This window comes from Sphaerulina musiva (genome assembly GCF_000320565.1).
Source record: "Sphaerulina musiva SO2202 unplaced genomic scaffold SEPMUscaffold_1, whole genome shotgun sequence".
NCBI lineage: Eukaryota > Fungi > Ascomycota > Dothideomycetes > Mycosphaerellales > Mycosphaerellaceae > Sphaerulina > Sphaerulina musiva.
Genome location: NW_016017383.1, coordinates 4,111,153 through 4,124,291, shown reverse-complemented (window position 1 = coordinate 4,124,291; position 13,139 = coordinate 4,111,153). Strand labels below are relative to the sequence as shown.

Genomic DNA, 13,139 nt, shown 5'->3' with positions numbered 1-13,139 from the left:
GGGGGGGATGAATCGGGGAGGGGAGGGGGGAGGGATTTCGATTTATCTTATCTTTCTTCTGATGATGAGTTGTGAGAGATGTTCTTTTTTTATTATTATTAATGTGTTAGAAGAGCTTGGAGGTGGAGAATTCTCTCTTTTCTTTTTTTTCCCCTTTCACTCTCTTTTTAGCAAGCTTTGTGGGTTGCAGAGTGAGTGTTGAACAATGATGATAAATACTCGTGGGGGTTTCTTCTTTTTTTCATAGGTAACAATCCAGGTGAAATTTGTTGTATGACTATATCACATCTACTTCCCTCGCTCGAATGGCACATTGATATGTGACTACACTGTTGAAAATCGCAACAGACAAAGTAAGTATAAGTGTAAGCTTGACGAATCTACATATTCTTATTTATTAGAAAAAGTTCAATACCTCCCCCCAATGAGCCCTGACAGCATCCCCACTCCCACCTTTCCCCACGTGTGAGCGCCACAGCATCAATCATACCCCAAATCCGCTCTCGTCACATCCTCGATAAAATGGGCTTCTCGGTAATTCTTCGTGAACCAGAGATACCACGGCACGATAAAGGTCTTGATCTTGTGTCCCAACCACCCAGCGTCCGAGACGGTCTTGACGACCGTTTTGGACTCTTCAAAAGCGACATCAATGCGAGGTCTGCGAAGCTTCTCGTAGGCTTCAAAGGGCTCTTTCATGGTGTTGGGTTTGCCCTTTTCGATCCAGCGCGTGAGACAGCGGGAGAAGAGGACAGTGTCTTCGAAGACGATGCCGGTGCTTTCGCCTTGAGGGGGCATAGCGTGCTGTTTTTTTTGTTTTTTGGTGTTAGGGTCATTTTCGGTAGGTTTTGTGTGAGAGGGAGAGGGAGAGGGAGAGAGCACAAGGAGATACGTACAGCTGCATCTCCGAGAAGCATGACGCGGTTAGTGCTCCATTTCCCTTGCTTGGAAAGGGTAAAGACGGGCCATAAATAAAAGTCTTTAGCTTGCTCAATCAACGGCTTGATAGAAGGAATCTGAGCATCCGCAAAACGCTCGAGCAGCTGTGCTCGCGTTCGTTCGGCATCTGCACCAACAGACTTCCAGCCATCTCGAGAGCCGATATCCTCGACTTGCATCAGCCCGCCCACGTAGATGGAGTCTGTGGCGGGCGAGTGGAAACTCGTCAATAGCATTCCTCTGCGGGCGAAGTTGATGGCGGTGCAGGAAAAGTGGACTTTGAAGTCTGGATCTACCTTGGCGAAACCAAATGCATTGGATACGCCCGAGTAGGTGGCCTTGCGTTCTGGTTCGACGTGCTTGAGCCGTGTCACGGAGTGGATGCCATCACAGCCCATGAGCAAGTCACCACTGACCGACTCTCCGTCCTCAAAGTGTAGCGTGACCTTCTCCTCCGTCTCATCAATCTTGACAGTGCGCTTCCCGCAGGTGATGGTGATGTTCTTCTGCTGCTCAATCGCGGCCAAGACGCCCTTCAACGCATCCCCGCGAGTGATGCGGAGAGCTTTGTATGGTGGATTCCCTACTCCTTTGCCGTCTGGTCCACGGAAACTGGACTCTGCAATCTTGCCCGAATAGACGTCGAAGATTTCGAGCACGTCGATGTCTCGGCCATAGTTGCGTTCGCGGATGATGGGGAGCGCACCCAGGTGATCGAGCATGCGGAGGGCATTGGGCGTGAGGTTGACCGCTCCTCCGATGGTCGCTGGCTCGGGACGAATCTCGAAGATGCGAATGCGCGGGACCTGGTCTTTCGGTGCGTACTTGGTCAGTGCTAGAGCGGTGGTCAGTCCAGCGATACCACCGCCGAGGATGAGAACGTCCAGGCCCGAAGAAGATGGATTCGTCGCCATGATGTGTCAGTACTATGTGCTGAAGAAGATCTCCGAGTGGGTAACCTGCAGATCAATCATATATGTGGGAGGGGACAGAGACAGTAGAGATGATATCTTCTTCCTCCTACTCTTCAAGCACAGTCTCTGCATGAGATTGATTGTCAGGATGCTCTGGGGCCGAGCCACATCCTCACTGCCAGGAACTTCCATACCTGTAGCTAAAAGCAGGTCCATGGTGAGACAGACAAATGCCGTGGCCGCAGCAGCAGCTCCGAGTCTCCATCAAACCTACCTCCCCTCGTAACGCTGTACTCCATCATCGGTAAGAAGTGGGATGCCTCAGAAAGGCTTCCTCGGAGTTGTGTTGAGGGGAGCCGTGTTTGGCACGGTACCGAATCGTCCGGAGTTTCGTATCGAGTGATGCAGCAGCCCTCGTGAAGCGGTAACTCTGTACATGCTCATCGAAAGTGTTGTTGATGATGAAGGACCCGTCATCACCAGATTTCTCGCCAGATTCGCTGTTCTGCCCTAAGTCCTGGTAAAGGAGTAGTCCATGAAACCAAACTAGGTAAGTTAATCATGGAGGCAGAGACGGCTATCATAAGCTCCATGTGTAAAATGGAACTGTCCGTATACCGATGTATAGGAGAAGATGGAATGATAACCGAATCGAGAGGCCATACACATATTGTTGTTGTTGTAGTCACCAAGCCCGAGTAATCGGAGGAGTCGTAGAAAGAATAATGCCGTCGTTCTGCCTAGGAGCGTAGAGGCATCGCCAAGAAGCCAGCAAGCCCTGATGGCAAACCTTGCATACCTGGACTTTGACTTCACCCTCAGAAAAAAGAATGTCTACTACCTCACCTCTACTGCCACTCGGCCAAGGACCTCGAGTGATAGTCTACCATCAAACCCATCATGGCCCCAACAACGGTCCTCCCATTTCTCTGCTCCCCCTCATCACCAATGCCACAGGAGTCACACATGTCATCATCGCAGCCATACACATCAACTCGCGACCCGAAGACCTCACATTAAACGACACCAGTCCCTCTGACGAAAAATTCAACATTCTCTGGGGAGAAGTCGCCTGGCTGCAATCCAGCGGCATCAAAGTCCTAGGCATGTTAGGAGGTTTCGCCAAAGGCAGTTTTGAAAGATTGTGTAACAACACATCTTCTGATGGTGTCGTACAATTCGAAGCCTTCTACCTTCCACTTCGAGATATGATTCGACAGCGTCGTCTCGATGGTTTAGATCTCGATATTGAAGAACCCACCAGTCTCGCCGGCACGATTCGTCTAATTGATCGGTTACGAGCGGATTTTGGTCCGGATTTTTTAATCACTTTGGCTCCTGTTGCGACGGCTCTGTTGCCCGGTCAGCCGCATTTGTCCGGACCGGAATTCGATTATCGCGTGCTCGAGCAGCTGCGAGGTGAGGAGATTGCGTGGTACAATACGCAATTGTATTGTGGATGGGGAGATGCCGGTACGACGGCTTGGTACGATGCCATTATCCGAGCCGGATGGAATCCCGAGAAAGTCGTCATGGGGCTCATATCGAATCCGTATGGCTATTGTCTCATTTTTTTTTGCCCCCCCTCCTTTCCCTTTTTCCCCCTTTCTTTTTCGTATGCGAGAGAGATTAATCTTCCCAAGAAAGACTAATAATAACCAAATCATGTATATGTGTGTGGGAGAGAGACACAGATCAAACGGACCCGGCCACATCGAATGGTCTCGTCAAGAACCCGTCCTCCAAGCTCTCCGAACACGCTATCCAACTTTCGGCGGTGTCATGTGTTGGGAATTCTTCAACGCATTACCCGGAGGTCTAGAAAGACCTTGGGAATGGGCAGCAAATATGGCTCGTACACTTCGCACGCCCATCTTACCGACTGCGGCTCCTGCACTCCCACCAACCAGACCACCATATTATGGTGGTATTCCTCAACTTCCTCAACCGGCTCATAATTTCCCCGCGGAGAGTATTAAAACGTTGAAGGAGCTGGGCTTTAGTGAGCAGCAAGCGGTGGCAGCGTTAAATTCTACGGGAGGAAATGTCGAATATGCTGCTGGTTTACTCTTTCAGGATTGAAAGATTAACTCGCCAAGTAGTAAACATAAAGGGAGTTGACTTTGGGGGAGTTTCAATCGAAGTAAACAGGATGAACTGCAGTCTTCCCAAACTTGATTGACAAGGTATCTGTACTGCCGATTCTTCTATGCGGACATGGGATCCTCTGCGCGAAATGAGCTGCTGCTGCTGCTGATGATTTCATCTGCGTCACGTGATATGAGCAGGCATGTTCTTTGCCCCTGCTTCTCTAAGTTATAGGCTAGCTATAGTACAAGTTCAACTATCGTGATGTGGCATGTGCACTTTCGTGAGAGACATTGAGCGTGACAGGTCTCAGGCTCTAGCTGCGTTCGCTACCGCGAAGGCGCACGACCTGTCCGTACTTTTGCAGTTTCGTGATGAGCTGATCGCCTTGTCGAACCACATCGTTGTACCTAAAAATCATCCATTGTCAGTATTGCTTTGAACGGCAGGAGGACAGGAAAATTGACTCACTGCTTGTTCTTGTCATCTGCGCGCTGCGTCTCAATGATCCCTCGAACTCGATCAATCGTGCACGGAAGTCTGTCTGATGCGATGAACGGCGCCAGGTCCTTGTCCAGCCAGTCGACGGATACTCCAAAGCTGTTTGCCATGGATTCTAGCCCCACCACTTTGTAGCTCTGCAGCAGCTGCGCGTATGCACGCAGTCGCATTTCTCGCACAAACCAGCTCTTGTGCTCGTACAAGTATCGGTCTGTTGACAAGAAGTTTTGCTCGACTGCAGCCAAGCTGGAAAAGAAGCTCGAATATTCGCCCTTGTACAGACTCTGTATCATGGTCGCGAGGGGCTTGAAATCAACCTTGGGCTCTGCCTTGGCCTGGGCTTCAGCAGATGCTGACCCTGTGGCGAGCGTAGTAAGGTTGACAGCTGTCGGCGTAGGTGTTGCGGAACTCTCCACTTCCATCTTCTCCTCGTCACCTGCAGCCGGCCCCGCAGATGAGGAGCCGGCGAGAGCAGCAAGACGATCTGTATCATTTGCACTGCCAAAGACAGCAATCACCTCCGGTGCATCCACTACCTTAGACTTGAAGTCGCGGCGAGGCAAGCTCACAGCGCCAGCAAGCGTGGCGTACACCACGAGCGAGCTGTACGAGCAGAGTTCTGTCGAGGTGAAGGTGGATAAAGAGTCGAGGAGTAGTGGTGCGGCGAGGTTGTGGGCGCGAATGGTGAGCAAATGCAGACCGTTGTAGGCCTTGAGTCGATTCCGGCGGTCCCAGTCACCTCCACTCTCCACTAGCATCTGCGCGCGGTCTACATTCTTCTTGACCAGTAGCTTGTCGTCGAAGAAGAGACCTATGCGGATGATGGCAAGAACAATGTCGATCTTGGTACCCAGAATGCTTGTCTTCTCCAACAGCTTCTCGAACTCCTCCAGCGCCTTGTCCTTGTCACCCACTCGTGTATAGAACTCTGCGCGCTTCCCTCGTGCCGCCTGCACCTCGGTCTCGCCCGCATTCTCCACAGCATCGTCCTCAGCCTTCTGGATCTCCGCCAGCTCCTTATCGTTGTCCGCCTTGAGTGTTTCATACAACTTCTCGTCCCACGGCAGCTCCACACTGGTATCCTTGTTCCCGCCCAGCACGCCCAGTATCGAGGGCTGGTTGATGCTGCTGGTCCGCCGTAGCATGTGGAAGGGCGACGGGGCTTTGGAGTTTGTGTTTTGTCTGCTGATGGTCGGCGACAGTGCGGCGCTGCCTTCGCCCGACGCGTTCAGCTTTCCCGTCTGAGGATGCGCCAGGTAGGCGTACAGCGGAGCCATCTTGTGCTCCCGGATGTCATCTTGCAGACTCTTCAGCGCGGCGTGCTTGACTTTGGCGTCGGTGGAGGGCGAGGCGAGGGCAAAGACGCTTTGCGCGATGGCGAGCTGCGGAAACGCCAGGTACATTGGTTCGCCCATCTCGGCTCTCTGCTCTCCGCTGATCTGCTCTTCTCGCCTGGTCCTTTCGTTTTCTGAATATAATTGTCAGTTTCAGAAGAGTGCGCCGGAGTGAGTGGTCGATGCGGTCGTTGTGTGCGGAAAGGAAGGGAGTAGTGTGATGGGCTTGTGGTGTTGATGATGTCGCGGTCTAGCTGATGATGCATTCGGGCGGTTCACTTCACAGCTCGATTTAGCTTTAGTTCTAGAACCGAGCTCACTTGTACCTCCTACCTCCTACCTCCGACTTTCGCTTCCTTGCTCTCACATCCCTTCACTCTCACTCTGCCATTCTTCCCTTGTCGACATCTCTCTCCCCCCTTCCTCCACCACAGTCAATACACCAGCGGCCTCCATCACTCCCACAGCCACCACCGACTGGATCATGCCCTCGGAAGAGCCGCCAGAAGATGCCTCGCGAAAGAGAGTAGCACCAAAAAGAAAACGCGAGACTCCAGCTTCCCGCACTGCTCGTTCCAAGACTACGACCACACCCGCTGCGTATGCGCGACGGAGCCCGCCTCGCGGTGCCGAAGCACGACGGGATCCTGACAGCGACGATGGAGACCGTTCTCCGCCTCGCAAGCTGAAGCGACCAGGAGCTGGTGCGCGCATTGCTGCTGGCAATAGGGAAGCCGCAGAACGTGAGCGCCGCCAGCGAGAGGAAGAAGCAAGGAGAGAAGTGCAAGGACGGGCAGTCAATGCAGCGGAACTTGTAGCAGAGCACTACAATGCTGTACCCGAGCGAGGTCGAGAATGGCGTAGCACAGACAGCAAGATCAAAGGCTTGAGGAGTTTGAACAACTGGATCAAGTCCACCCTGATTCAGAAGTTCTCCCGGCCCGAAATCCCGGTGGAGGACATGAAAGTTGTTGATCTCGCTTGTGGAAAGGGTGGTGACCTGGGAAAATGGGAGAAGGCTCCACAGATTCCCGTGCTTTATGTTGGCTGCGATATCGCCAATGTGTCGATTGAGCAAGCGAAAGCACGACACAACAACCCCCGAGGGCAGAACGGTCGACAACGACGACCGCGAATGCAGGCCGAGTTCTTTGTTCACGACACCTTTGCACACTCGCTCATCGATATCCCACTCATTAGGACGATTGGTTTCAATCCCAATATTGGTCCAGGCGGAATCATACAAGGTGGGATGGCCACTGGAGGATTCGACGTCGTGAGCATGATGTTCGCACTTCACTACTCTTTTGAGACAGAAGAGCTGGCAAGGGGTATGCTGAGAAATGTCTCGGGGGCCCTGAAGAAAGGTGGTCGCTTCATAGGAGTCATGCCCAATAGTGATGTGATTACTGCAAAGGTGAAGGGCTTACTCGCCTTGGAGAAGAACTCCACCAAGACCCCCAACGGCACATCAACACCAGCTGCTGCCAATGGAGATGCCTCGAGCATACAGCCTGCAGAAGTAGACGATCGGGATCCTGAGAAGCCGGCGGACGCCTCGGACGATGACTGGGACCCTGAAAAGCCCAGCGAATCTGTGCCACCTACCACAAATGGCAACGAAGACGATGACGATTGGGATCCAGAAAAGCCATCCGACCCAACACCAGCAGCAGCGGCTACACAAGCAGTGCCTGAGCCCGCCGCTGAAACGAACGGTGCCGCGCATAGCCCCATCGACGAGACTGCTCCCCCTCTGACCTGGGGTAACTCCATCTACAGCGTGAAGTTTCCACGCCAACAGATCCTCACACAGAAGCCTCTGCCGAAAGATGGAGTCTTTCGTCCTCCCTTTGGCTGGAAATATCACTACAGTCTCGAGGAAGCCGTCGATGCAGCTGAGTATGTCGTGCCGTGGGAGGCTTTCCGTGCATTGGCAGAAGACTACGGCCTGGAATTGATGTATCGGAAGGGCTTCCGAGAGGTATTTGAGGACGAGAGTGAGGACCGAGAGTTGGGCCAACTAGCGGAGAGAATGGGCGTCCTCAGCAGAGATCGAAGTTTGCCTAATGGAGGCTTGCTGGTCAATCCTGAAGAAATGGATGCTGCCAGCTTCTATCATGCTTTTTGTTTCTACAAGACTTAGGAGAATTTTCCGAGGTGACATAGCTCCAAGTCAGGACGATTCGATGTGCTCCGTAGCATCAGCCAAAAGTCGGGAGTCATAGATAAAGACACGGAGGAAAAGCAAAACAGTTGGCTTGCCCCTACCTGCGGTATCTGCTTCATGTGGATGGCATGCAGCTCATGGATAAATAGCACGTGCTGAAATAGAGACCACATTCAATGTTGTCCAAAACGCACAGCCAAACGACGCACTCTCTCTAAGTCCCATAGATTGTAGACGGGACGCAGTCGCATGGCGTTACGAAAGGACAAAGCAAAATGCGATTGTGAAAAGGAATGAGGTAATAGCAGCCCAGTCAGGTACCGCAAGTTTGCACCACTCAATTGCGACAGGGGTCTGTGAGCCGCATTCTCAAAGTATTTTGTGAACAACACAGGAAACTGTTGCTTTAGTCAAGGTCTACAGCCGCTGCGCTCGGGAAAGAACCGCAATATATTTACAAGGTCTCTTGGAGCAACCTGTTCATCTTGTGCATCTTTGAGGAAACCGATAGGTCGATTGTGCGGTCTCCAATCTCCACGACCAGACCACCGCGGATATCCGGGTTGACCTGCAATAGCATGTAACGTCAGTACACGGAAACCTCCTGGTGAATATTCGCCGGTATCCATTGGAAACATATAGGACTGTAGGCTTACCTTGGCCACAACCTTGACCTTCTTGTTCGCTCCTACGTATTGGCTCTTGCTGACTGCGGCCTCGAGCTGCTTGATCACCTTGTTGTCCAATGGTGCAGCGCTGGTGATGTTGAGCTCGACCTCGCCACGGGAGGCGCTCATCAGCTGCGCGAATTTCTCTGTGACGCCCTCGAGCACGCTGAGTCGGTTGTTCTCTGCCAGGGTGTTCAAGAAGCCGGAAACAGTGTTCGTCTTGTCCTGCACGCTAATGCCCTTTTGCAGCTCGGCAATGATCTGCTTCTTATCATCGACGGTAAGAGTGGGTGATGCGAGGATTTGCTGGAGCTTTGGTTCCTTCTTGAATGTAGCACTCAAGCTCTCCAATGCCTTGGACACGGTCTCGATCGAGGAGTTCTTGGCCGCGGCGGTGTACTGCACAACAGGAAACCTCATTAGTTTGGGCGCATGCGGGAGATGAAGGGCGCGCCATGGGAGGTCATACCAGAGCGCTGGCGTAGGTGCCATCGACGCCGAAGACATCGATAGGAGGCCTGGTGCTGGCGGAGGCAGGCTTTGCGGCGGCCTCGGCGAAGGAGCGCGTCGGTGCGGCGAGTTGGAATCGAGGTGCTGCCACTCGAGCAGAGCGTGCTGCGGCACGGCCGGCGAACATGGTGCAAATATCGGTGGTGGAGAGGAGAGTGGACTGCGTGCGGACCGGAGAGTGAAGCTCTGCGCTGCTGCTCTGCGGGTATGTTGCTGTCGAGAGAAGTGGTCGGGTGACGGCAAGATCCGTCGGAAGATGTCGCCGATTGTTATGACTTCACCCGCTCTCTTTCACTGCGCGGTCTATACTTATGTACGTTTATGAGATTATCGCCTCCAAATACATGCATTCAAAGGACTGCTCGCTCTGCTGCAAAACCTTCAGCGTGGTGAAGAGATGCGGCTTGCGTTCAGATGCGCGTAATGGCTGGACACAACCGAGCAGATCTGTGGCATTTATCGGCGGGGAGAGCCATTACAAGACTCCGTACGATTGCTATCTAAGCAGTGAAGGGATTTTGTACATCGTCCTGGTCTGCCTACGGCTTCTCCTGTGCAGCGCCGAAGAGTACAGGAAGGGGGATGAACATGCTCAGGCCGTTTAGGCCCCCAGGCTCGAGACAGGCATAGTATCAACATGAATACAGACGCTTTGGCTACGGTTTCATTTCTCATTCATGTCGTGACGGCTAACAACCAGTGTAACTAGTTCTATTAGCCAGCGTGCAGGAACACCGATGCCAAGCACTTGACTTGCCCAATTTTACGACACGGTCGATATGCTTTTGGCATCACAATAGCAGTTGTGCTTGCCCGTCTCTATGGCCTCGTCGCCGAGCGACTATTGTGCTCGACTTTCCCCGAAGTGGGATATGTTTCATAGCTTCAGATTTGGCCTAGGTAGCGCATGGTCTGGTCATCAAAATCCCGTGCCAAAACCACTGACTTTGATGGGGAGCCATCTAATAGGAACACAAGACTTGGCCCACAACTCTTGGTCACCTTGCTTTTTGCCGCACTCAGCCGCGCATCATGGGCTGCACAGAAGTAGGGCATTCGCACCCATGGCCGACCTCCGGCACACACTCATCATATAACCATGTGAGATCCGATGCAACTTTTGCACCGGCGCCAAGACCCTCACAGCATGGAAGTATGCGTGGTTCCTGCGCCGCCATGTGCGCGCGATCAACTGCAAGACCGAAACTAACAAAGCGACCTACGACCTGGATGTTGCGACAGTGTGGTTCGTGCCCCTCGCACGTCGAGTCTCGAAGTACGTGCTCACATTCCACTAGGAAGGAACAGAGTGCCAAGGACAAGAAGAAGGCCAAGACCATGCCGAAAGAGGAGGGGGACGACGACGGAGATGAGGAGAGCGAGCCAGGAGAAGGCAGGACCGAGAAAGGAGCCATCTCTGTAGGCTCCAGCTGGGCTCAACAGCCGTTCTAAGCAGATGTGCATGATCAGCATTCAGGAGAGTCGAGACGCTTGAGAAAGGTCGCTCTCCATGACGTGGTCTTTGGCCAGGGGCTTGTACTCGGCGATGATGATAAGGAGAAAACTCATGAATGATGCCGAGACTCTAATCGACGACGATATCAGCGCGTTCCTCGACCAGGGCACAGGCAACGAGGGCGAAGGCAAATCTGCAGCTGACCACAAAGTAGAGAAAATAGGCAAGCGTTAGGTTACGGTTGAGATCTTCTCTAGTTGTCTAGAGCGGGACTATAAGAGCCTCGATATCCAATTTACTACTGGCGCTTATAGTGCTGTTTCCGGACACGCTCAGGTACGCACTCAGTCATTTGCGCAGCTCGCCGACGATGACAATGATAGAGAAAACAGAGAGGGGAAGGCCAAAGAAGCTGACCGCGCCAAGGCAAGTACTAAAAGGATACCGATCTCGTACTCGAGCGAACCTGTGCTACCTACTTCAGCCTTGGCGACACTTGTGCTGCTATATAGCGCCTGCAGCCTAAACAAGGTACAGCAGACGACTTTAGCGGTATCGATCGGTTTTATATACCAGATTTACCTAGAAGAGCCCGAATTCGGGTTCGACGACATCCCCTCTGGTAAGCATATCAAGCATCTTGTACGCGTCTTACAAAATACATCCCGTAGTAGACGAGGATTTTCTAGTAATAGGGCTAAGACTCGATAGAATTGGTAGAGAAAAAGAAAGGAAAGACGAAGAGATGAATTAGAATAACGGGAAGGAAGAGGAATATACAGAAGATATATGATTCTAGTAGCTACAGCCTTTAAGTATAGATATAACGTAGATAAGTAGGGGATAGTTAGTACTTACCTGATAGTGCTTACGACTTGGCAATCTATATCCCTAAAATAGCTACTGCCTCGAGTGTTAGATGTAACGGGGATAACCAGAGATTGGCCAATAGTACTAGCTAAGTATATATAAATTCAGTTCCTAATTGTCGTGCGGTTCAGGTCTTGATAAAATTATTACAGGGTAATTTGTTTTGTATACATGACGCTTTACTGACCACCGCCTTTCTCCTCTCCTTTCCCTTTCCTCACTCACATCGTCGCAGAACCTCCGCCTACGGCTTTCTCCTTTCCCTTGCGATGCGGTTTCGGAGAATGATTCTCCCCAACGACACACTTCTCCCTTTCCCTTCGATCTACGACTCCACTCGCAGACCCATCACTCACCACTCGGTCCTTTCCTGCCTTTCGACTGCTGTTGCTGCTACTCCCCTGCAAATTGGGCTTTGTAGGACGAGGGGTGAAATCTTCTTTCCAAAATACTGTCTCCTGTTCTTGCGCCGCGGTGATGCCTGAGAGGATGCATTTGAAATGGATCCGTGTTTGGGTGATGGTCTGGGAAAAAAAAAGATGAATATCACATATTTTTTCTTCTTTCTGAGGAGGAGGAGGAGGAGGATACTGATGAACGAAGCAGAGCGAGGTAACGATGTTGAATTGAACATACCTCACATCTCGCAGCTGCGTACCAGGAAAGTTTCTCGTAGCTTTCTAGAATGTCTGCTGCTTCACTTCTTCGACGGAGAGATTCGATGGATTCGGGAGTTGGGCTTCGGGTCATTCCTCTTGTGGTGGTGGTTGTTGTTGTTGATCGAATGCCCATATTGTTGTTATTGTTGTTGTTGATGATGTTGTGGATTGCGCTTGAGTTGGTTGTTGCTGCCGTGCGAGGAGAGTGGGGAGCCATCATTTCGACGTGAGGGGTGGAGAAGTTATTGGTTTATACCTGCTCCGTGAACTCCGTCTAGTAGGTACCTGTAGGTATTTTTCGGTTCCGTTTTTTTTCCCTAGGTACCTGTATGCTTGCGACTGTGCTATCGTGCTATCCGGTCTGCTTCCCTCTCTGCTTCCCTCTCTGATTGCCTCTCTGCTTCTCTCTGCTTCTCTGCTTCTCTCTTCTCTCTCACTCACTCTGTCTGTCTCTCTCATACACTCTCTCTCACATGCTGCTGTCGTTACCCGTTCTCGCATGCAGAGGACCCATGCAGGATGGCTTGTGATTGCATGGAAGTAGATTGCTTGTGCGTCAGTTGAGGTGTGATGTCGTTGTTCTGTAATAGTCTTGATCAGGCGAGTCTGCCGCTGCGGTTGATGTAGGGTTTTATAGATTGTCTCGGAGCTATGACCGGGGCGGGGGGGAGAAGGGGCAGGGGCAGGGAGACAGGGAGAAAGGGAGGGAGACAGGGAGAGAGACAGGGAGCGAGGCGATTCACAGGCGAGAATCGAGATTGGCGAACGAGAGGCGAGGCGAGACCGACGCGGCGGACGCGCATTGTTCGTGAATAAAATGCCAAGTCTTTTGGAGTGCTTGGGAGTGCTCACTGCTCACAGCCTGCCCTGCTGCGCGGGACGGGGAACTCCTTAGCTGCTAGTAGGTACCTGTACCAAGCACAATTTAGCACAGCGGTTTGGCGGTTGGCGGGAGGAAAGGAAAAGCTAATAGGGACCTCCGACTGCTGCATGTACCTACTTTGCTTGTGCGACATATGAGCGTGGTGCT

General features: G+C 52.1%; 7 protein-coding genes across 7 annotated transcripts; 2 read left to right on the top strand and 5 right to left on the bottom strand.

Moving 5' to 3' along the window:
- Nucleotides 1-373: 373 nt before the first annotated feature.
- SEPMUDRAFT_146638 (FAD/NAD(P)-binding domain-containing protein) lies at nt 374-2,532 on the bottom strand. Its single transcript, XM_016903783.1, has 3 exons — nt 2,048-2,532; nt 897-1,979; nt 374-804 (listed from the first exon to the last, which is right to left on the bottom strand). The coding sequence occupies exons 2-3, from the start codon at nt 1,851-1,853 to the stop codon at nt 481-483; spliced, it is 1,281 nt and encodes a 426-aa protein (XP_016765804.1). The 5' UTR covers nt 1,854-1,979; nt 2,048-2,532; the 3' UTR covers nt 374-480.
- Nucleotides 2,533-2,683: 151 nt separating this feature from the next.
- Nucleotides 2,684-5,992, top strand: SEPMUDRAFT_78201 (glycoside hydrolase family 18 protein; the record flags this gene model as incomplete). The annotated part of the gene is made up of 3 exons (XM_016910187.1): nt 2,684-3,405; nt 3,548-4,351; nt 4,413-5,992. 2 exons carry the CDS (start codon nt 2,684-2,686, stop codon nt 3,933-3,935), a joined length of 1,110 nt encoding a protein of 369 aa, XP_016765803.1. The 3' UTR covers nt 3,936-4,351; nt 4,413-5,992.
- On the bottom strand, nt 2,808-5,992 carry SEPMUDRAFT_146637 (proteasome regulatory particle, non-ATPase-like protein). The gene is made up of 3 exons (XM_016903782.1): nt 4,413-5,992; nt 3,548-4,351; nt 2,808-3,405 (listed from the first exon to the last, which is right to left on the bottom strand). The coding sequence occupies exons 1-2, from the start codon at nt 5,855-5,857 to the stop codon at nt 4,258-4,260; spliced, it is 1,539 nt and encodes a 512-aa protein (XP_016765802.1). The 5' UTR covers nt 5,858-5,992; the 3' UTR covers nt 2,808-3,405; nt 3,548-4,257.
- Nucleotides 5,993-6,260: 268 nt separating this feature from the next.
- SEPMUDRAFT_78194 (mRNA capping enzyme, large subunit) lies at nt 6,261-8,111 on the top strand (the record flags this gene model as incomplete). Its single annotated transcript, XM_016910186.1, has 1 exon — nt 6,261-8,111. One exon carries the CDS (start codon nt 6,261-6,263, stop codon nt 7,920-7,922), a length of 1,662 nt encoding a protein of 553 aa, XP_016765801.1. The 3' UTR covers nt 7,923-8,111.
- Nucleotides 8,112-8,258: 147 nt separating this feature from the next.
- Nucleotides 8,259-9,307, bottom strand: SEPMUDRAFT_146636 (putative oligomycin sensitivity conferring protein). The gene is made up of 3 exons (XM_016903781.1): nt 9,084-9,307; nt 8,603-9,013; nt 8,259-8,514 (listed from the first exon to the last, which is right to left on the bottom strand). Exons 1-3 carry the CDS (start codon nt 9,249-9,251, stop codon nt 8,401-8,403), a joined length of 693 nt encoding a protein of 230 aa, XP_016765800.1. The 5' UTR covers nt 9,252-9,307; the 3' UTR covers nt 8,259-8,400.
- A 251-nt stretch (nt 9,308-9,558) lies between these two features.
- Nucleotides 9,559-11,184, bottom strand: SEPMUDRAFT_123009 (uncharacterized protein). Its single transcript, XM_016901818.1, has 3 exons — nt 11,007-11,184; nt 10,423-10,916; nt 9,559-10,370 (listed from the first exon to the last, which is right to left on the bottom strand). Exons 2-3 carry the CDS (start codon nt 10,595-10,597, stop codon nt 10,144-10,146), a joined length of 402 nt encoding a protein of 133 aa, XP_016765799.1. The 5' UTR covers nt 10,598-10,916; nt 11,007-11,184; the 3' UTR covers nt 9,559-10,143.
- A 339-nt stretch (nt 11,185-11,523) lies between these two features.
- On the bottom strand, nt 11,524-12,783 carry SEPMUDRAFT_146635 (uncharacterized protein). Its single transcript, XM_016903780.1, has 2 exons — nt 12,087-12,783; nt 11,524-11,974 (listed from the first exon to the last, which is right to left on the bottom strand). The coding sequence occupies exons 1-2, from the start codon at nt 12,327-12,329 to the stop codon at nt 11,672-11,674; spliced, it is 546 nt and encodes a 181-aa protein (XP_016765798.1). The 5' UTR covers nt 12,330-12,783; the 3' UTR covers nt 11,524-11,671.
- Between the last annotated feature and the right edge of the window lie 356 nt (nt 12,784-13,139).

Bases quoted from the DNA above. Each gene is read 5' to 3' on its own strand.
- SEPMUDRAFT_146637 (XM_016903782.1), bottom strand. From the start codon at position 5,857: ATGGGCGAACCAATGTACCTGGCGTTTCCGCAGCTCGCCATCGCGCAA. The intron at 4,352-4,412 runs GTGAGTCAATTT...GATGATTTTTAG, and splicing joins GCAGATGACAAGAACAAGCA to GTACAACGATGTGGTTCGAC.
- SEPMUDRAFT_123009 (XM_016901818.1), bottom strand. From the start codon at position 10,597: ATGCTGATCATGCACATCTGCTTAGAACGGCTGTTGAGCCCAGCTGGA. The intron at 10,371-10,422 runs CTAGTGGAATGT...AGGGGCACGAAC, and splicing joins CCTTGGCACTCTGTTCCTTC to CACACTGTCGCAACATCCAG.
- SEPMUDRAFT_146635 (XM_016903780.1), bottom strand. From the start codon at position 12,329: ATGATGGCTCCCCACTCTCCTCGCACGGCAGCAACAACCAACTCAAGC. The intron at 11,975-12,086 runs GTATGTTCAATT...TTTTTTTCCCAG, and splicing joins ACGCAGCTGCGAGATGTGAG to ACCATCACCCAAACACGGAT.
- SEPMUDRAFT_146636 (XM_016903781.1), bottom strand. From the start codon at position 9,251: ATGTTCGCCGGCCGTGCCGCAGCACGCTCTGCTCGAGTGGCAGCACCT. The intron at 9,014-9,083 runs GTATGACCTCCC...CCTGTTGTGCAG, and splicing joins GCACCTACGCCAGCGCTCTG to TACACCGCCGCGGCCAAGAA. The intron at 8,515-8,602 runs GTAAGCCTACAG...ATGCTATTGCAG, and splicing joins AGGTCAAGGTTGTGGCCAAG to GTCAACCCGGATATCCGCGG.
- SEPMUDRAFT_146638 (XM_016903783.1), bottom strand. From the start codon at position 1,853: ATGGCGACGAATCCATCTTCTTCGGGCCTGGACGTTCTCATCCTCGGC. The intron at 805-896 runs GTACGTATCTCC...CAAAAAAAACAG, and splicing joins TGCTTCTCGGAGATGCAGCT to CACGCTATGCCCCCTCAAGG.